Consider the following 23016-nt stretch of genomic DNA (forward strand, 5'->3'; position numbering starts at 1 on the left):
GAAGGCCAGAGGGGGCAGATGTCCATCTTCAAACAGAAAAGTCTGTCCTGCTCATCTGAGGCTTAAGCCATAAAATCTGAATAACGTGGAAACTTGTTTGCACCCAAGGTGGTGGTAATGGATGAACAACACAAAAGGTGGTGCCTCCCAGCCTCCCCCGCTCCCGGACCTCCCAACAAGCAAGTAGGTCCCCAGCAGAAAGGGAAAGCTATACCTGTCACCCCCCCTCCCCTCTGGCTTCCAACAGTCCCAAACTCGCAGTCTGAAGGCATCTTTAAGCAGCCACACGGGTTTGGCTGTACAGAAGAGAGGAATGCACATTTCAAACATCAGACGACATTCTCACCGTCCCAAGTCCTCTCTTAGCCTTAGATTTCTCATCTTCAGAACAGGTGATCTCCCTTCCAGATCATCCATAAGGGCTGGATTTACCCCAGTCTCATGCAAGGCGCCTGGAGTATAGGAGGCATGAGAGAGGCGAATCGAGAGAGAAATCCTGGCGAGGGCGGCTCAAGTCCCCACAAAGGGGAGCAACTACAAGCTCCAGAAAGGCCAAGTGCCATCCATGCTACAAAATGGCACTGGCCACAGCAAGGAGATCACGGCCCTGCAATGTACCAACAGTCTGCAGGCTGTCACAGCAAACCAAGCATATTTCTCGGGGGCAGAATAACAGGCTGAACACATTTATAACTTATGTTGCAGGGAAAGAATGGCTGAGAAAAACAATACTTAAAAAACTGCAAGAATCCCATCCTCTACAGCCCCAAAATGACAGAATCTGAGAATCTTTCTTCAAGACTTTAAGTTAACCAATATACCAAAGGCTAATCATGAAGGAACCACAGCTCCCACCCCCCCACCCCCACCCCCACAAATGCTGGGCTGAATCATGCTCATGTGACTTAGAAGCATCCTCGTGGGTTCTCCCTCAAAGTCTGCAAGGGGCAGAGGCGGGCTCCGATCTGGAGAACGGCCAACTACCCGATCACCCCAGGTAAGTGGGCACCCACACTGGCCTTCTCTCGAGATCGTAACCCGTAACCACTACATGGATTTACAGCCTACTGCATCCAGGCCAATGCATGCTTTGTGTATTTTTTTTTTTTAATTATACTTTCAGAGGACAATTTACTTGATTCAGTAAAGCACCTGGCCTATTATACGGTTATGTACTCAACAGAATAGTACTTCATACGAAAGAAGTAACCTCTCCAGCCTCCATTCGTTTCGAAATAGGTCTGAAACCACATACGAACAGCAGGACAGAAACTCGTTTTAGTAAGAGCTGGCTTTGCTTTCCTTTTGAATGGTTTCATTCTTTCAGTTTATATGTGGTAGACAACAGGAATTAACATTAATGTTAATTCTACATATCTGAAGCTTTCTGCCAAGTCGTCCTACAGGCTATTGAAACTTTACACAGTCCACCCCCCTCCCCAAAATTAACTCCAAGAACACAAAAGCGAGGTCAGGTACCTTTGGGGGAGAAAGCGAAATCTGTGAGGGTAACAGGAGACAAAGCCAGATAGAGGCTTAACACCATTATTATCAGAATAATTATCATCAGAGAATCATAATCAGCTTCAAGATTTGAAAATTTTAAAGAGAGCAGAAAACTGTATAGTCTACCTTAAGCTGGTACCACAGGGCTTTGGGGCAAGAAAACATTCTCCCCTTCCCTCAGCATCACTGATTGATGATGCTAAGTGAAAATTCAGTGACCTTACCCTATAGTAGTTTGAGCCCCCTGAATGGGCTGCAAAAGTAGAAACAGGCCCTTCTTTATTATGTATATCCTAAACCCATTTTTGGTCTCGGGGAGTATTTACAGAACCAAAGAGAGGTAAGAAGGATGAAGGAATGGGGGGGGGGGGGGGAGAGCAGTATGAAAGATAGGAAAATTATACAACTACCAAAAAAGGACTTTGTTTGCTCCTAAACCTTTAAAGCAAGACAAATAACTACGGGAAATACTTCAAAAGCACACAATGTGCAAACTTAACACAGGCACCTACCTACCTTCCAGTAGGATAAAGTGGATGTGAAAGATCTGGAAGATTCTAAACAGGAAAATATGCTTCTCAAATCCTCCCAGAGGATTTCCTTTCCTTATGCTTTATTTGGCTACTTACTGGTAGAACTGGTTTACATTCATTAAAAAAACAAACAAACAAAAAAAAAAAACCCTACAAATACTTACTGCATTTATCAGATACCCTGCCAGTAGTTGGGGATACAAAGATACAAAGGGTGGATCCCATTTGAGGAAGCTGAGGGCCAGAGCTTTTTAAAAAAAAAATTTTTTTTTTCAACGTTTATTTATTTTTGGGACAGAGAGAGACAGAGCATGAACGGGGGAGGGGCAGAGAGAGAGGGAGACACAGAATTGGAAACAGGCTCCAGGCTCTGAGCCATCAGCCCAGAGCCTGACGCGGGGCTCGAACTCACGGACTGCGAGATCGTGACCTGGCTGAAGTCGGACGCTTAACCGACTGCGCCACCCAAGCGCCCCAAGGCCAGAGCTTTTTAAAAGCTTGAAGGAAAATAAACAAATTTTTAAAAAAGCGCGAAGGACGAGTGAGCAGGACTAGATGGGGAGATCGCCCGTTTCCTCCCCACCCTGATGACCCTGACTCTACACCCATTCCCTGCAACAGGCTTTAAGCTTCATGAGACACAGATCAAGGCATTTTATGAGGATTACACTCTTTAAAAGATTCTATCTTGTGCAAATCAAAGCAACTGAATTGAAAACAAAAGAGAAAATGTTCTTGCCTGATATTTACCTTAGGGGGGGAGGGGCGCGGGGCACGACTTCTGATTAGGATTCTTTACATTTCTGACATCAGAAGCCAACCAGTAACAAGTCATTTACGGCTGCCTCACCTCCTTAGCCGGTCCTCTGAGAATCTCTCCAGCCACCCCCCACCCTCGGGCCCAGCTCTAGAATAGAGAGGGAGGGAACAGAGCTGGGTGCTCAAGGCAGGAACATTCTCTTCCCATCCAAGAGGCAACAACAACGTACACTGCTTTTAATGGAGCTGCAAAGCAGCAGGGGGGAAGGGGGGAGGGGGTACTGACAAGGAATGTTCTGCATAAAAAGCCACCCCTAACAACCCAGGCACATGTGAACCACAAGTGACACAAAACGGCTGTCACGTCACCCCCTTCACAGACAAGGTGCCTCCAAACCTCACAAAGCCGCATCCAGTGCCTTGCATGTGAGCCGTCTGGAACCAGTGTCTATTTCCCTCCCTCTCGATTTCATCAAGGAAAACTCCCGAACTGATAAGATGTTTCCAGGAGGGCCAGATACTGCTGCAAAGATCAGGGACAGGTTTACACTTGTCCTGTGCAGGGGGGAAGGGGGGGATGTCAGAAGCACGTGGCACAGGCATTCATATTTAAGAGATTATGAGGAGCCGGGATACAGGAAGAAGGCAAGAAACCGGTACCCGGTTTCCGTGGCAACCACAAGCTAGATCAGAATCTGCATGGGAGGTAAAAGGGATACCCCTGCAATCAGATCTCCGAGGTAACGGAAAAAGGAAATGGCCACAGCAGTAATGAAACCACCTCAGATGAAATTCACAAGCCATTTTCCTTAAATAATGTGGCCAGAAGCCTGCGTGCACATCACCAGGAACCTCAAGCACATTTCGGGGGGCAGCTGCCCACTCCCACAAGTGTCTAAAAATTTGTCATCAGCGATGACTGCCGGCCAATTAAATCAGAGGTGTTTGGCCAATCTGTAACCCTACACAGGACACACCTGCGTTGGGGCAGGCCCCAGGCTTCCGGTTCCTTCCTTCATGTGGAAGACCCACGTGCGCCGGCCTGTAGGATAGTGGTGTGCGTTTATGCAGAAGAACCGAGGATCTACAAAGACTTCTCTAGACAGAATCCCACATTTGTCAGGGAAAAAAACCAAAAACGAGGGAAGAGGAGCCCAGTTCCACCAACGAAAAGCTTCATACAAATTCCAAAAAAAATCAGCATGAACAGTAAACTTAAAGATAAGCTGCACAAGGATGGAAAGATGGATGTTCTCCCTGCTTTGGACCCCTAGGTACTGTGAGCCCTATCTGTGTAAGCATTACCCCACCCCTAATTACCCAAGGCCAGATAGGTGGTGCTTTGACACGCAAAGATCGAAATTCCATGCTAACTTTAAAACTCAGGACAGGATGGAGCCAATGGGAGTTTATACTAAAAGCCTTCTGATAAAAACCAGAAAAGGACAGTGATAGTTCCCCTCCCCACCCCCACCCTCCCTTTTAATTAGCCCTGGACCTCATGTTCAAGTCAACTCTTCCCCTGGTATTTAAGGAAAATAAAAAAAAATAAAATACAAATCCAGATTGGGGTTTGTCTTTTATTTACTAAGGTGAAGACAGGGAGTCGGTCTGTCTCCACCTATATGATCAACAAAAGCTAATGCTGTCATCCAACAAATAGATTCAGTGCCTGGGAACACATCCTGGCTTAGACCGACTCAGGGACCAAGGTTTAAAGCACCCGAGGCTCCTATCTAGGGCTGAGATAGGTTCTTTCATTTAAGGACCATCTGGGCTATCGGGGACTGCCAGGCTGTCTAGCTGGCCCTTTCCACCCTGAGGCCTACACAGCTCCCAGCCCACAGCACTGTCTCTGCAGGACCCCTGGTCAATGTGTCATTTCTATACCCAGGAAGGGGTGGTGAGGGGGTGTGGTGTGAGAGGTGCCCCGCGCTCTTACACATGAGTCTTCTAAAATCAACTACAATAGCACCGTGTCAATTCTAAGGCTTCAACAAGATAGAAACAACTAGACTGGGACCCAATACCCTTCCCCTCATCCCATAACCATCCACGTGTGCCTTTTCAAAATATCAACTAACCCTCTGGTCTCGGGCTCACCATATTGATAAAGAAAAGTTAAGTAAATAAACCCTGCCTTCTCCCAGTCCTCTTGTGAGGTCAGATACACCACTGAAGCACAAAGACCTCTTTCCAGAAGCAGCCTGCTACAGAGCCTTAAGAACCACTTCACGTGTCAAGGCCCAATCCCAGCCCAGGACAATGCAGAGGCTCAGGGCCGGGGAGGAGCTGGGAAAGCCAAGCAGCCTAGCACACAAGGCACCGGTCAGTGGAGCCCTAGGCCTGCCTCTGTCTGTCTCTTTCTCTCTGCATTATTTTGGCTGAGACACTGGCACAGGTTCCTAACATTCTGTCAGGAAGTCACAAGACTTCTCCCCCGCTCTAGCGTGGGGTCTTAAAACACAGCAAGAGTCTCCTTTGCTCTCCGTGGAAGGAAAGACTCTGTGCACAGGTCACCTTACGGATGCCCCAATGTCCCTAGACAACCCTGCCCGCTCTTCAGTCCGGGTCCACGGATGTCACATCTTACCGTGGCGCTCGCCACCCAGCACTGGAAACCAGCTGCTTCGGTTTCCTCTCCCTGGACTGGAGGTCCCCTGGACCACAAGATCGGGCTTCACGAATCTTTTTTCTTTTAAAGCTCCATTCCAGGACTTGGCAAACAACTCGAATTTTGAATTATGAATTGCGCCCTTGGACACTCCGAGGGTCACACTCCTCTGAGAGTTAAAATGGGATCACTGTGCCCAGACTGCAGAATTCTCAGGCTGTTCCAAACACTCTTGAAAACACAACCCTCTGTCTCTCTCCATCAGCAGCACTCCACGATGGCTCTTCACGGATTTACTCAAGGTGACAGAAACCATTTCCTGCATCCTGACGATGTGCCAGAAGCTCTTTATCTCTTGTGCACAGTGCACGCTGTGCCTCAGTTTTCTCATCAGTAAAATGGGATGATAGTAAAAGACCGATCCCACGGGGTTTGCTAGGAGAATTAAATGGGACTATCACATGTGACGAATTTAGAGCGATGGCCAGCACTGAACTGCACACGTATTTACATAGGCATGCTGCGAGTGTGTAAGTGCTGTATCAAGTGTTCATTGTGGCCACCCTGCGAAGGGGGTATGGCGGGGGGCAAGGGGGGATGACTCTCTCATGGAGAGCTAAGAGGACAAGCTGGGATCCAGACCTAATCTCATATTCTAATGTTTAATTTTTCTTTTCCCCAATTTCTAATCAAGGGCCTCACTGTAAGACTGTGCGGGGAAAACATGTTCCAACTTAAATCCTCAGGCTCTGAGGATCATTCAGACACCAGCGTCTCACCCTGGTACCACCCGCCTTAAGATCTACAGGCTGGATACAAATAGTCTACACATGCCTGGGGGTTATGATCTAAGAGTTTTAAAAACCTCCTGTACACCAAGGCCTGGGAAGGCCGTCCCAGGGAGGGTGGCCTCCTGGGATGTGGGGGAGGAGGCCCGTGCTCCGAAAGCAGTTTTCACCTCCTAGAGGCCAGGTGGCTGTGAGCCCCCCTCCCCCGGAGTCCTGGTTCTGGGGATACACCTACTAACTGGTGACTGGCCAGAAGGGAAGCCAGCAACAGGGGCCCAGGAGGCCAAGCACCGAGTCCCCGCCACACGGCCTAGAAGGAGGAGAGGAGGGAGACGGCTTCACTAGGATAGCCGTTCCAGGGCCAGGAAAGCAGATAAGGAGACGCAGCCGAAGACAGGGCGGCTGGGACCACAGCACCAACGTGCCAGCCAGCATGGGTGCCCAGAGCCCTGGAACGCTACCCTCTAGGCTTATTTCCCACCCCCTCCCCGCCATTCCTCAGGATGACAGGAGTCGGCATGAGTCAAGTGACACGGTGCCCCAGCTCCCGCATCCCAGACATCCGATCCAGGGCGAAATGCAAGCACGAAGAGGCTCAGCCCTTGCATCCTGGCTAGGTAGTAACAACAAGCCTTTGCTTCAGCTAGAGATAGAGGATAGAAGGAAGGGGGACGAGAACATTCCAAAGGGAACCTACAGGTCTACCCTGCCATTTAAACCTAACTCCTGGACCCAACCCATGCACGTTCTTTCAAGGCAACCTCCAAACACCAGCCTGAGTTTGCTCGGTCACCCGGGAACTTCACGTGCCCCCTCGTTGCAGGTTCTTCCTTCTACAGTGTCCAACTCCACCCTGACTTGGATATTCTGGATTTCCTAACAACCAACAACAGAACTCTACCCCACACCCCCAAAATCCACCTGGACCTCTGCTGCCTTGCCAGACAGAGGGCTGGGTTGCACCTCTGGGCCTCCGTAAAGGGAGTTGCCTGGTACCTTGAGACACGATTCGCGTACGGAGTCAGAGAGGCCCAACATGTGTGCGAAGGAAGACCAGGATGGCCTCAAGATGCACCAGTAACGTGAGAGAAGGCCGCAGAAGATTATTTTGTAACCCCCGGATCATGCCACCTAAGTACCGATCTGCCAGGCAGTTAAAATTCTAAGCTAGGCAGGGGAGATGGGGAACCCCATAAACCTCCCTTAAGTAATCTCATGCACAAAACCAGTCAGACGTTATGTTTATTACAGCGGCTCCCTTTGTTTTGCAGATGGGGCCGCAGCCAGGCTCTATTCACCATGGGCAACAGAAAGGGGGGGGGGGGTTCTTTTTAATAGCGAGAACCCGTGCCATGAGTTAGGGAGGGCGGAGGGCGAGGGAGAGAATTGTTGAAAATCATCTGAGAGATCTGAACAGCAGCCCAGGGCTCTGGCTGCAGGGAAAAAAACCTAACCATGAACGTGGGAGAGCTGCATGTGCCATCCTGCAGTGAACAGAACACGTGCATGCTTCAACCACTGGAAATCTCTGGCATAATCTGAAATGATCTGGTATCCCTCTGCTACTTGACCGAAGACATCTGACCTTCAGCTTCACGTCCGTGACCATTTTATCTGGGCCAACGCTCAAGGTAGGAAGAGCTACAGATAGAGACTCCCCTCCCAAACCTGCATTGTAAGAAATGCGTCCATGAAGCAGACGCCATGAGCTGGGCCAATACTTGAACTCTTGCCCCTCAGAGCCCACCAACGCCAAACTACTGAAAAGCCAAAATCAAAGAGGATCCTCCCAGAGGAACATGGGAACAACCCACTACAGTCATAAATTAGTCACAGATCTGTTTGGAACAGCCACCTGAAAGGAAGAGTCAACTAGGTCCTGAATGTTCTCGCATCCAGGATGGACCTCTCCCCAGTGCCCCTGTGCGTGAAAAGCACGACCTGTAACCTCGAATACTGGAGGACTCCAGAAAGGATGCAAAAGCAAAATGTGGTTTACTCAAGTTACAGCTTTCCCCCTCTTTCTATTTACTGCTTGGTTTACAATGCAGAAAAAAAAAGAATTTTTAATTCATGAAAGAAGGAATACAAACACTTGGCAGAGAAGAAAACATTTACTAAGATGTGAGGGGGCCACACGGAGTGTGCATTGCACAAACATGCTCAGCAAGACAGGGTGTGACCCAGCCATGGTTCAGTTCACCAAGCCAGGTGCTGCTGGCCCAAAAGGAGTGTCCTTCTGGAATCTGTCTGTCCCACAGGTACCTGAAAAAGTAAGACCTACATTTGAAGGACCCAATGGAAGGGGATGTGGTGTAGTGGAAAAGTCCAGGCATTATAGATATGAAGTGTTGGATTCCAACCCTGACTTTGCTACTTCTAAGAAATGTGTCACTGGGGTGCCCGGGTGGCTCAGTCGGTTAAGCGTCCAACTTCGGCCCAGGTCATGATCTCACGGTTCATGTGTTCCAGCCCCGCATCAGGCTCTGTGCTGACAGCTCAGAGCCTGGAGCCTGTTTCGGATTCTGGGTTTCTCTGCCCTCCCCTGCTCATGTTTGGCCTCTCTCCCCACTCCGGAAGGAAGGAAGGAAGGAAGGAAGGAAGGAAGGAAGGAAGGAAGGAAGGAAGGAAGGAAGGAGAAAGAAGAAAAAAGAAAAGAAAAAAGAAAAGAAAAAAGAAAAGAAAAAGAAAAGAAAAAGAAAAAGAAAAGAAAGAAAAAGGTGTTACCAGTTAAGTATTTTCAAAATTTGTTGACTCGGCTATGAAAGAGGGATAATAAAACCTTCCAGGTGTCTCGTCAGGATTAAGGTAAGATTGATTAAGCACCATATGTTCTATTCACTAAGCCGTTCTTTCTCTTTTAGAAACAGAGGTTCTAGAACTTCAAAGAGTCTCAAGTATTCCTAACAGTCACACGCTCTCTTGCAGAACCGCGGGACTTGCTATTTATAGATCAATTGCTTCTTTATTTTGAGATTCTCCTACAGTGCGTCAGAGATTACTTATGCAATTCACTCTTTTCTTCTTTTAATGACTAACAAAATTGGAAAGGTTAGGACCATGACTAAGATAAAGTGCAAACACGGCAGTTACGTTTCCTGGTGGTACCCTTCTCCCTCTCACTCAACGTTCAAGGAACAGAACGACAGGGACAGGACTGAACGTACCGCCTGAAAGAAACTAAAAATCCTCACAAGACAATGGAAGTCACAAAACAAAGCACTGTGATCCTCGACAGATCAGGACTGGGGCCCTGGTCAACAGATCAGGACCACAGCCCACGGACGGGGCAATTCAAGCAGGGGTTAGAGGAATCGAAATTGAGCAAAAAGGAGCTAGGAGTTGCGAAGGCCAAGGTATGGAAGAGAACCTGTAAGGCAGAGTCCTGGAAGGGAGAGGGCCACACAGAAAATTCTGGAGGCTCCTCAAGTATTCACAGAGTACCAGCAGGCACTCGTCAGGAAACGACGGAATGCAAAATACCACGGGAAACAATTAGAGGTAACAGTCACCGAATCCCACACAGCACCGGGAACGGTGCCTGTACCTACTAGCCAAAACAGCAAATGCCATTAGCTCCCGGGGCAGCGAGGACTCCTCGTGCCTGAGCAGTGGGACGAACTTAACCCTACAGAAAACACGGCTCTGGCTCTATCCAACAAAGCTGAAATGCCAAGATCCAAAAGGACCAAACGGCTTCCTACGAACTTCATCACACCTTAGGGCAACGCTCAAGAACAGGTAGAGAAATACAAACGCATCCAGACAGAACCCAAAGGAAGATGTGTGCTGCCGGACATCCAAGAAGAAATCATCAGGCAAACAAAAGAGCAGGAAAATATGACCTCTAATGAGGCCAAACGTCAGTCAATCCCAAACTGACTCCTGAATAACACAGCTGATAGAATTAGCAGACACATGTACTAAAACCTCTACTGTCACTGTGCTCTATGAGTTCAAGAAAGTAGAGAGTAAGCACAGGAGGGCCACTGAAGATTACTCAGAAAGACCAAAATCTAACTTCTAGAGATAAAAATCTGAGGTTAAAAAGAAAAAAAAAAAATACACTTCTACAGATAATGGGTAGAAACTACCTAAAGCAATGGGGGTGCCTGGGTGGCTCAGTCGGTTAAGCATCCGACTTCAGCTCAGGTCATGATCTTGCAGTTTCTGAGTTCGAGCCCCGCGCTGGCCTGTGTGCTGACAGCTCAGAGCCTGGAGTCTGCTTCGGATTCTGTGTCTGGCTCTCTTTGCCCCTTCTCCTCTCACACTCTGTCTCTGTGTCTCTCTCAAATGTGAATAAACATTAAAAAAAAATTAAAAAAGAAAAAAAACCACCTAAAGTAAAACATGGGGGGGGGGGGATGGGGATGAAAGGAACTGAGCCTCAAGGAGCAAGCAGCCCAACCCAAATAGACACGCAACTGAAAAACCTAAAGGGGAAAAGAACACACGCTAACAGATATTCGCAAAATTACTACCTCTGATGTTTCCCAAACTGACAAAATTTACAGAACAAAGAAGTTCAGTGAACTCTAAACACAAGAAACAAACTATTCCAAGGGACGTGGTATGGTATGGTATGGTTAAGAAGAAGAAAATCTTAAAAAGTAGACTGGGAAAAAATGATACTTCTTGGAGAGGGTTTTAAAAAAAGAAAAAAAGAGTGACAGCAGACTTCTTGTTGGAAACCATGCAAAACAGGAGACAGTGGACATTAACTTTAAAATACCTCGGCCAGGGGCAGGGACACCACCCTAAAATCCTATAATGCGCAAAATATCTTTTTAAAATGAAGATAAATTACGGGGGGGGGGGGGGGGGCCTGGGTGGCTCAGTCAGTTGAGCGTCCAACTTCGGCTCAGATCACGATCTCACAGTTCGTGAGTTTCAGCCCCACTTGAGGCTCTACGCTGGGGGGGTGCAGATCCTGCTTGAAATCCCCCCCCGGCTTGCTTGATCAAAATACATAAATAAATTTTTTAAAAAATAAAATGAAGGTAAACTTCTTAGAACTGGAAATAATCCTATAATTCTTACATTAAAGCTGGAAGAGTAATCCAACACCAGCAGACTAGTAAATATTTAAAGTCCTGTCAGGCAAAAGGAAAATGACCCGGGAAAGACAGATCTACAAGAAGGAAAGAAAAGCAGACAGGCTTGACACATCTCCATTTACCCTATATATAATTCCACAATTATTTTCAGTGGTTATTAGGGATCCCACATAATATTCCATTCTGCAATTTTGTCCCTTCTTTACTTCCCATAAGTAGAGTCTCGATCTTAGTCAAGATAGCTGTAGAATTAAAAAATGTTAATAGTACTCGTCTCTACTAGGTAAAATAGTCTTCAAGGCTATAACGACAAAACCATCTGTAATACCCTGGTCAGTGGAAGCGTCTAACTCTAAACCAAAGATTAAGAGGAACAGATCTAAGGCTATTTGTTGCTTGTTTTGCTTTCAATCTTGGCAATAACAGCAAGGCAAGTATCTTTAGCATTACACTGGACTACTTGGGCCCGTGGGTGGCTCAGTCAGTTGAGCGTCCGACCTTGGCTCAGGTCATGATCTTGCAGTTTGTGAGTTCGAGCCCCGCTGCGCTGACAGCTCAGAGCCTGGAGACTGCTTTGGATTCTGTGTCTCCCTCTCTCTGCCACTCCCTTGCTGCTCGTACTCTGTCTCTCTCTCTCTCAAAAATAAACATTTAAAAAATAAAAAATTAAGAATTAAACTGGACTAATAATGCATTTTGTTAAAGGGAAGCAAACATTTAGACTTTTAAAAACTCTAATTCTTCAGGATGTTCACAGTGAATAATTCCAATGCCTAACAGTGCCAAGAAAGAACGCTATGCGTTTGGCCCAATCCTCCTTCCAAATCTGGAGGTAGAAAAGTATCTTGTATCACCCAAGTAACTCAGAACAGAAATAAGGAACGCGTCCGTACTGACTCTTCAGCTATGAAAGGAATACCTATTCCAAAAGCCCAGGAGAAGGCTCACCATCTTCAACACGTATTTGTAACCAGAAACTCAATGCACCTAAGTCATGGCATCCTCCCTCTTAAGATGATTCTCCTATTCAAAACCCAGTCCACTGCAGTGGGACAATCTGTGAACTCGAGTCTTGTATCATCAATGGCCTAAGCTGTTTAACAAGAAACCCGCCCCTGCCCCCCCCTTTGTGCTAGTTCACTAGACTCTCTTAGAGTTTTCTTTCAAAGTGAGTCAGGGATCTTAGCCATTGGTACTAGCAAAACAGAAGCCTCCCTGGCAGCAAGGTGCATGGTGGAGACGGAATCTGCTCACCAACAGCCCATCTTCGCAACCTTGAACCTCATCCCATTCAGGACTGCTTCACGCGGGCAAATAACCTGGTTACGCCAACCTCCGTGGAGGAAATCCACACTAAAAGCCATAGGGTCCCTTCCTGTGACTCAGGAACTTCAGAAGAGATACCCGCCTACACTCTTCCATCTGCCCACAGATGGTGGTGACAGTGTCACCACAGTGATTACCGCAGTTTGTAGAAATCAAAATTCCTCTAAAACGTGTTTGAGAAGTTCCCAATAAATGCACATGCTCACATACAATTCAGGGGTCATTCAGCGATGATCACTAATAACACAGCATCTGACACATGGTATGCATCACATACCTAGGGGCTCTTCACAAATTCACTTTGTGCAGTGCACAAAACCACCACAAGGTGGTTACTACTCTTAAAAAGACATTTTAGGAGCGCCTGAGTGGCTCAGTGGGTTGAGCGTCCGACTTCAGCTCCAGGTCGTGATCTCGCGGTTCGGGAGCCCGAGCCCCCGCGTCGAGCTCTGGGCTGACAACTCAGGGCCTGGAGCCTGCTTCGGATTCTGCGTCTCCCCTCTGTCTGCCCCTCCACTGCTTGCACTCTGTCTCTCACATTGTCTCAAAAATAAACATTAAAAAAAAAAAAAAAGATATTTTAACAAATAAGGAAACTGCAGCCCAGCAATGCTACAAGAACCTGTCCAAAGGCACGGGACAAATAGATGCTGGGCCCGAACAGCAAGCCACATAGTCTAACTCCAGTCCTCACTGTTCCTAAAAAGTAATCCATATTCCCATCACCATCTGAGTCTTTCCACAGCTGACTGACAGAATCTCCATTCTGGCTTCTAAAAACACTCAAAAGATACCCTTGACTCTCGTAAAACTTGCGTGCCCTGCAAAAAGTAACAGGACAGGCACTGTCCGTGCAACAGGATGGGGAGGGAAAGGAACCCGGTAGGCATGGTCACCATCGGAATCAGAAGGTGCTGATTAAAAGCTCCAAGTTTCTATAATGTTTCCGTTCTGAACATTAACACTACGTTGACGCGTATCTTTTAATGGCATCCACCCCAGTGATCAAAAGACAAGGAAAATCAACAGGTAGAGACTCCCACCAGCTCAGAGTCCTCCAGAGATCATCAGTGGCTGGGATGTCGTGTCCATCAAAGAGGCAAAGGGCTTCGAGAGGGGGTGGGTTTTGTTTTACAAAGAGCGGACAAAGATTTCCGAGGACTACCTTCCGATGGCTGGATACCTTTCATGTTTGCCTCAATAAAGAAAAAATAAGTCCTTTAGAGCTCTGGATTCTTTTGCTTTCTGTATGCCAAAAAGATCCCCAATGTCCAGTAAAACCAATGGCACCAAGTACACAGGGCCAAATGTAGCTCAGGGAGGGGGGAGGGGGAGATGTTCCTGTACCAAAATAACACTTTGTAAACACATGACATGTTTGCACTGAACACTTGAAAGTCACATGACAGGCATCATCAGAAAATGGAATTGCTCTGGGGCGCCTGGGTGGCGCAGTCGGTTGAGCGTCCGACTTCAGCCAGGTCACGATCTCGCGGTCCGTGAGTTCGAGCCCCGCGTGGGGCTCTGGGCTGATGGCTCGGAGCCTGGAGCCTGCTTCCGATTCTGTGTCTCCCTCTCTCTCTGCCCCTCCCCCGTTCATGCTCTGTCTCCCTCTGTCCGAAAAATAAATAAACGTTGAAAAAAAAAAAATTAAAAAAAAAAAAAAAAAAAGAAAATGGAATTGCTCTCATTTCCAGGTTGGAAACTCAAGGCAAGGTCTAACTGAGGCTGGCCTAGTCTACACTTCGTATCTTAATTCTTCTTACGAAACTCAAACACAAATTCCCTCTTCCCTCCACTCCCAAGACAAAAGGCATATTAAGTGGTGATCCTAAAAACCATGTATTTAGGAAGAGCAATTAACTGTACAAGAATGGCTAGCAATGCTCAAAGAGAAGGCTGTGTTCAGAGCAAAGACCTAAATCATGGCCCTCCAAGTTTAGGATTCCGTGTGTTGTCCCACACAGTCTAAATGCCTACAGAGAACCCAAGTGGTCCATCACAAGATTTGCTCCTCTCGACCATACACACACACACACACACATACACACTATATATACACAAGGCTCAGGGAACGTTAGACACACGGTAAAAAGTAGCATCTAATCAACAATCCACCAAATGCTCCAAGTGACATTTGGAAACAACGACCTTAGGCGGGTACTCTGAGCTTGACCAGTCATCAGCAGAGACAGCACACTACACGACACCCTATTCGATTATTTAAAAAGGTCTAATAGGTGAAAGATAAAGGAAGGCTGAGCACTGAAGTCTGGCAGAGCGCTGACAAAGCCCCAGGAATTCAGATTCCAGTTCTAACGATGTGTCTCGGAAGGCACGGTTCATGCCAAATACAAATGAAGTGGAGATCAAAACAAACGAGCTCTTTGAAAGCCAGAAAGCATTATTATTTTGTATTTGCGACGTACCCTAGAACCCTGCAAGAAATTTTAGCCCTAACTACCCCACCTACTTATTGGTAAACTACAAAGCCCCCCCCACCTCCTGTCAAATCCAGACCACCCCAGACCAGCCCGAAATCTAACCTAACCTGTCAAACCATAACCTACATTATGTCCCTGATGGATTTCACTAAGTAGAGTGCGATTATAACCAAATGAAATGCAGCTATGAATCCTTAATCCCGTAAAACAAGTTACTTGGCACACTAATTAAAGCAGATTAGCAATGGTCACGTTTTCCTGAGATTCACCCTGAACAAAATTTCTCTTTTCCACTGTCCTGGAGAACAAAAGTTAAAAGGACTGATTTGCATACAGCTGCTGCACAGCTACTACACAGCACCGTGCAAAGAGGAGGCCAGCAGCACCGGAGAAAGGCGCTGGGGTCAAGGACAAAGGGCCAGCGACCCCCTTCGACCAAGAGAATGAAACCGACCAAGAGAATGAAACCGACCAAGAGAATGAAACTGACCAAGAGAATGAAACCGACTGATCTCGGGCACCACCCCCCCACGCTGGCAGGATCTTTCTGGAGGTGAGAGTGATTGACAACCATGCGGCTAAAGGAGCGGGGACTGACATTTCCAACCCCACTCATAGAATTCTGCTCCCTAAACAGTGATGAAAGATGCCAGATGCATGACCACCCACCCATGTTTGCAAGCATGGATAATATCATTACACGTTCCAATATATTTACTGAGGGGATTTATAACACACATTCTCGAATTCCCTCTCTTGTGAGGATGCATTTCTCAAACTGGGGCAGAGCGAGAGTGTTTGTGGCCCAGTATCTGAAATGTAATAGGCTTGTCGCTGAGACACTCACCCAAGGGTCTGTAAAGAGAGTAACTTGCAAGGCCCAATACACTGGCAGAGAAACTTCTTACATATGCTTGCTGAGTGTACTAATAACAAATCTGGGACCTCTTCTCAGACGCAGTGCCAAGAATTAAGAGAAAACGCAACACGGGTTTTCCAAACGAAGACACTGCATGATGGAGGCAAATACAAGAAGACTGAGCGATCACGTCAACGTTCAGACCAAAGTCCAGTTCTGTTAAGGATTTGGAATACCTAACCCATGGCCAATCCATTCCTTTCCTCTTAATTTCCACTCTGTTCAGTTGTTAGATACACGCATCTAGATCGTTTCCGAAAGGTAATTTAGAATTCTGTAGAAAGAGTAAAACAGAGGCAACCAAAGGGGATTTTTCCCCCCTTTCCCCAACCTCTTACACGACGGAAGTTCTAAGAAAAAGTCCTTAATCGAGTCATCCAGGAAAATCACAAGTATGAGAATAGGAAGAAAGAAAGAAAAAACGAAAGAAAAAACGAAAGAAAGAACGAAAGAAAGAACGAAAGAAAGAACGAAAGAAAGAACGAAAGAAAGAACGAACGAACGAACGAACGAACGAACGAAAGAAAGAAAGAAAGAAAGAAAGAAAGAAAAAATGAAATATAAATTCTAAAGGGGGGGGGGGGGGGACACAACACAACACATGAGGAATGAAATAAGACAGGTGACCAGCAAGGGGATTTTGAAACACCGGACTAAAAGCATTATATAATGTCACTGCTGCTGTTTGACCAGGAAACCACAAGCTTATCAAGCTCTCATAGCCAACTTCCCTATCAAACTCTCACAAGCTTATTATTCAGGAAAGTCCTTAAATTAAGAAACAATAAAAAATAAAAACCTGGTAAATTAAAAGTTTCATGAATGATTCCGCCACTGCTGACAGAGTTGAACACCAAGCCGTTCTGCTTTCCTGAGGAGGGAGAAAATTTTCAGGAACACCACATTTCGTTCTTCACGCGGTTAGGAACGGCTCTCCTCAGACATGGCAAAAAGAAATAGCATTGAATGGACTCCACAAACGGGAGAGTCGATGAAAAGGATCAGTGAAGACAAGAATTACAAGTCGGTAAACCCTCAGGGCCAATTCTCAGGCCAAGAAGAGGTTCTGTGAGGCCCAGAGCATTTGCTGAAGTGTGTTCATTTCTCATGACAATTGGTGGACAATACTTAGAAACCAGGACATGGGCTGTGACACATCCAGAACCCTGGCTCCTCTGAGAAAACCAGGAGGCAGGGTGAGGGGGCCCGAGTGTGTTCCCTGTGGGAAAACCTGGCGCCTGGTTTGAGGTCCCTGGTTTAAGGCGTCAGCATTTTCAGCCTTGGGTACTAACCTTTTCCTCGACGGCCCTTCTTCAAAATCTGAAGAACTAACATCGTTGCTAGTTGAGGACACCTGGGATGCATCGTCCTTCTCATTCTCTGACTGTTCTGACGCTGGTCCTAATCCCTTAGACTGGCCATGACCAAGGAGCCCTACAGGTGAGAAAAGGGGACAAACACTTAAAACACATGACATCAGGAAGCAGCGCTTTACCACAGTTACCCCTCACACAACGGCTGATGAGGACAGACCAGAATTTGGAAAGAACAGGATTAAAAGGTACAAGTCCTGGGGCACCTGGGGGGGGTGGGGCTCAGTCGGTTGAGTGTCCGACTTCAGTTCAGGTCATGAGCTCGTGGTTCCTGGGTTCGAGCCCCGGGTAGGGCTCTGTGCTGACAGGGCAGAGCCTGGAGCCAGCTTCGGATTCTGTGTCTCCCTCTCTCTCTCTCTCTGCCCCTCCCCCGCTCAAACTCTTATGTCTCAAAAATAAACACGTTTTTAAAAATTTTTTTTAAAAAGAAAAGGGTACAGGTCCCTTCTGAGTGGGACACTTCATCCTACTTTAGGCCCAGATAGTAGTTTCAACAGTAAGAAATCCAAGCAGAGTTCTGTAACACAGTATACTGCAGGGTTCTTTTCAAAATACACAAACATCTTTTGAGGCTGGGGGTGGGTGGTGGAAAGAAAGGCACCTCGTGTGTTACCGAGTTGAACTGGTTTTCCTTCAAAGGGCTGAAGACATACTCTCAGAAACACTGAAATCCTTTCTAGAATGGCCTTCAGGAACGACACAAGCAAACGCATCAGTATTTTGGAGCCACAGCTTAGGTTATTAACTAGAAATCCTACTACACAACTTCATCTGCCTAGTAGTCCGTTACGGGAGACAGTCACATTTACCTTTGATGGTCTCAAAGGATAAGGATTCTCTAGAACTGCATATAGGACACCATGCAGAAGAGGGAGTGTTGTGACCACCCAAGGATGTGATTTCTTTTTTTCAATTTTTTTTAATATTTATTTTTGAGAGAGAGAGAGAGAGAGAGAGAGAGAGAGAGAGAGAGAGAGAGAGAGAGGATGGATATGAACGAATGAGGGGCAGAGAGAGGGGGAGGGAGACACAGGATCTGAAGCAGGTTCCAGGCTCTGAGCTGTCAGCACAGAGCCCAATGTGGGACTTGAACTCACGAACTGTGAAATCATGACCTGAGCTGAAGTTGGACACTTAACTGAGACACCCAGGGGCCCCTGTGATGTGCTTTTAATAACTGGAGAAAGGTCACAGGGAAAGGGCCGTGCCAAGGGATATTGAAGTATTTTAATAAGCACTAAAGCCGCACTAAAGCCACACTAACGGGTGACAGCTGAGTAAAAAAAGCCTGGCCAGTCTTCTAGCATGCAGATGTTCCTGCATCTCGGGTTCTGGACACGACTTAAGTCCTAGCAATGGGAAGCTTGCCCCAACACAAATGTCCACAGTGACTGGCCCCCAATTTCACGATCTAGGCACCAGCCTCATGGGCATCAGCAGCTGGGAATCAGTGTTTGGCTTTTAAGCAAGGCCAAAAAAGTACAGTGTGGCCCCTTGATTTTTGATCTTCCAACCCTTCCACCAATTTTTTGTAAGTACTTAGTTCCCTGTATTAAATCCCTTTTCGGGTCAAACACATAAGAGTGGTTCCTATTCGTGGCACTCAACACTATACAGAATACAGGATTCTACAGATTTGGGAACGTCGTCTGAAAGGACGTAGCACATTGCAACAAAACCCTGTGTGTGCATACACTTCCCTTGTTATCTATTTTCACATCATTTCGGAGAATGAGTAATGTTCTACGGTTGGCAATCTAATACGATGCAATAAATATAAATCCCATGGCAGCTGTGGGAGGCTGGGCTGCAATATGGAAATGAAAACATACACAACTTCCCCCGAAGAGGAAGAAATTTGGGAAGTTTGCGCTGGGAGGCAAAGAGGAGACGTTAATTATATGGATGTCTAGGAGTCGAAGGGCAGAAGTATGGTCCGTGCTATCCACTCCTGTGGCCACTGGTTACATGTAGGTATTGAGCATCTGAAATATAGCTAGTGTGGAGATAGAAACCATTTGTTTTTTAAGTTTATTTATTTTGAAAGAGTGTCCAAGTGCAAGCAAGGGAGGGGAGGAGGGAGAAGGAGAGAGAGAGAATCCCAAGCATGCAGAGATCATGACCAAAGCTGGAATCAAGAGTCAGATGCCTTATTTTTTTTTTTTTAGTATTTATTTATTTATTTATTTATTTATTTAAGTATTTATTTTTGAGAGAGACAGAGACACAGAGACAGAGAGGACGTGCATGGGGGAGGGGCAGAGAGACGTGGGGACAAAGGATCTGAAGTGGGCTCTGCACTGAGAGCCCAATGTGGGACTTGAACTCACGAACCAGGAGATAGTGACCTGAGCTGAAGACGGACGTTTAACCCACTGAGCCACCCAAGCGCCCCAGAGAAGGAAATCATTTTTAATTTTAAGTCAACTGAAAGCTGGACATTCAACAATTTTATATAAATTTTTGAAATATTTGGGGATATATTCTCGGGGGGAGGGGGGGCGGTCAAATATATGAAAATTAATCTTCCCTGCCTTTAGATTACTTAATGAAGCTCTAAAACACTAAATCTACACACAAAACATAGGTATTAACTACATAAAACTATGCTACATAAAGAGCACTTTAGTAAGGTCCCAGGGTGGGGAGCAAGACTACTGAAAACAGTAGTATGAATACAGACAATACTCAGAAATTAAGAAACTGATCCAGGGATACCTGTCCTATTTGTAAAGTGGAGGTGGGTGAATGACCACACTTGAAAAGGACGGGAAATTCAAAACAAAAACTCTCAATTACAGAACCGCGGGTAAAATTAATAGAAGAGAGGCCTCTGAAATATAAGCTTACTCTTGGTGGAGCTCCTATTTTTCAATGGCCCTAAGTCCACGAAGGAAAATAAAGAGAGGGAGGGACGGAATGGAAATTCATCCATTCATTTTCTTTTTTCTGTAATTTTTCTTCAAGTTTTTATCACCTGTTCATTTTCTTAACACCTACCATGTGCCGGGGCCCTGGGGATACAGGCATCATCACACAAAATCTAAATTCAGGTGAGGGGGGAAGACCGACAAACACACACGGATCAGTCAGGATGCGCAAAGAAGACACCTGGCACTTGTCGGGCAAGAAAAAAAGTGACGGGGAGGACAGTGGAGATGAATCAATGGGGACAGAAAGCAAGCTTCCAACCACTACACCAAGGAACACCAACCTGGAATGTGCAATAGACCTAAAAACAAAAGCCAAAAACAGGTGGGGGTGGTGGTGCTGGTCAAGGAGGAGGAAGAAGAAGGGTTGTCTTGAAGCTGTATTTGGATCAAGGGGGAAACAAGTGAGGGCTACATGCAGTCAGGTGAGGCAGGGGCAGACCGTGCAGTTCAGTACAGAACAAGATCTTCCGTATTTGCTGCACGAGTAAGCAGCTAGTGAGGGAGTGAATGACTTAGCAGAGAAAAGTTCAATGACAGCTATATTCCCGCCCCTCTGACAATAATCACCTCGGCAGATTATACACCTGATTCTCAAACTCGACCACAAATCAGAATCCCGTTTCCAAACAGAGTCCCCGGGGCCTCGCCCCCAGCCTGTCCCTATTCTCACAAGTCCCCACAGGATGCTGATGCTTGCTGCCTTGGCTGGTCTGCAGCCCACATTTTGAGAACCACTATTGTAGGGGAAAGCAAGGTTCACACCAGAAGACCGAGGGGCCTGAGCCACTGTAAGGCTCTGTGCAAGTGTGAACCAGAGGGGAGGAAACCGAAGAGGACTGCACAACCTATCACGACACAAATCAAAGTAAGGCGTCCAACCCCACGGTTCTCTTGGGCCATTCTTCCACCTTTCATCGGGGATTTTTGCGAAGGGAAAGAAGGTTCTTTACACAACTTCGCACAAAGCTCAAAGAGTGGGCCAGTGGCAAATAATACTGAGGGGAAAAAAGTAGCACTCTGGTGGGGGAGGAAGAGCATTCAGGGGCGCCTGGGTGGCTCAGTCGGTTAAGCGTCCGACTCTTGGCTTCAGCTCAGGTCATGATCTCGTGGTTCGTGAGATCTGTCTGGCTCCACTCTGGCACTGCGGGGGCCGCTTAGGAGTCTTTCTATCCCTTTCTCCCTCTCTCTCAACGGAAAAAAAGCTTACAAAGAAGTAAATGTAAAAAGGCACAGGATGTTTTTCTCCCCTCCAAAAGTCGGACAAGTGCAAAGTCAGAGGAACCGGATTATGAAATTTCACACCCATTTCAGAGACAGAAGTCTGACTCGCTTTCCTGATCAGGGAAACTGGGGCCCGTACAGCGGGAACTGATTGCCTGTCAATGCAAATGGAAGCAGCTCGGCTTTTCACGGCCTTTTGAAGGGCCAAGACCAATTTGTGCTGCACACAACCGACTTTCAATTTCAGTCTTCCCGTCCTGTACAGCGAAGATTTATTTTTAGTTAAGCAGTCTACATGGCTGGACAGACCTGGGTTTCTTTTGTGTTCCCCAACCCCCACCTACTCTCACACCTCTGGTGTAGTGGCCACCCCATTTCATTTTGAGTGTTTTAATCCAAATCATACTGCCTGCCCAATCCACAAGAGCTAGGTCAGCAAGATGCAATACAATTTCACAGGGCAGAAGAGCCATTATCAGAACATTAGGCAAGCTAACGCGCACTGCCTTTTCTTCTCCCTAACAAAGCCCTGCCGTCAATTTTTTGAATTATTCTTTTTAGCTGATGAGAAACAACAAAAACACCATCCCCTCCTTCAAAGACACCAAATGATTTTATCTTCCCCAACCCCTCCCCTCCGACAAACCCATACCTTCACTGGGAGAGGAGGTTAAACAGAGGAAATTGAATGGCCCAAAGATTCCCTTCTCCCCATATTAGCACGTGTTCTCCTCGATTAATATTCAGTAGGTTGAACTTAAATTAAACCACGTCTATTGTCTTTCACAAAAGCAATAAATATGAGCTGAAAATTCCAAACCACCACGAGGGAAGGCCGCTTGGGGACCGCCTGCAACCCTGGCTAGCCACCAGCAGCTGACAGGAGGGGCAGGTCACAGGCCTGAGACCACTCGGCCACCATGACCTCAGTGTCCGTTCTCACACGCTGAGAACCCCAAAGAATCGAGTGTGACAGAATGGAGCCATCAAATTCCGGAGCTTTTCAGCCTATCTCCCAAATTAGCAAGAAATAAAAAGGCTTTCAAGGCAAGACACCAAAACTGGCTTCTTTTCTGTGCCTGGGACAGCATCAGCAGAGGGTTAAGAAGAAATCCTGTCCTTTGGACGGCTGGAGATGTACAAGTAGGAGCTCCCTCTTGCCTGAACACAGGGGGGTGGGAAAATCCAAACACAAACAAGGCCAAAGCCCATTAGCTCAAGAACTCCAGCTTAAACAACTGAGGAGAGCTATAGATTTTAGAACACCAGCGCAGGAAGAGATGGGAATCCTTTGCTAACAATGAGGGGGGGGGGGGAGGGAGCCTTAAAATGCGCAGCCCTTATAATTTTACGTCTTAGACACAAAGAAGTTTCACCAGCCATCCCGTTAGCTGCACGTACATAACAAAATACAAAACCAAAGGAAAATCGAATGCCTCTGTTTCACAAAAAGCAGTGCCTAAAGATGGGTTAAAGTGAGGGGGGAGAAAATAAGGAGATCTTTGAAGCTGTTCCCTAGCTTCCAAAACATCTGGAGCACACC

The 23016-nt window shown here is 46.7% G+C and overlaps 1 protein-coding gene across 8 annotated transcripts in view; it reads right to left on the minus strand.

The window, feature by feature from the left end:
• Nucleotides 1–23016, minus strand: part of JARID2 (jumonji and AT-rich interaction domain containing 2) — a 274188-nt gene that overhangs the window by 96265 nt on the left and 154907 nt on the right. For 2 of the 8 annotated variants that reach the window (XM_045057089.1, XM_023253660.2), the window contains one exon: nucleotides 17239–17380. The exons of the other annotated variants lie outside the window; for them this stretch is intronic. In XM_045057089.1, coding sequence (XP_044913024.1) covers nucleotides 17239–17380 — 142 coding nt within the window. The remainder of the gene's footprint in view (nucleotides 1–17238; nucleotides 17381–23016) is intronic. 8 annotated transcript variants of the gene reach the window in all.

Source organism: Felis catus, chromosome B2 (assembly GCF_018350175.1).
Source record: "Felis catus isolate Fca126 chromosome B2, F.catus_Fca126_mat1.0, whole genome shotgun sequence".
Classification (NCBI taxonomy): domain Eukaryota; kingdom Metazoa; phylum Chordata; class Mammalia; order Carnivora; family Felidae; genus Felis; species Felis catus.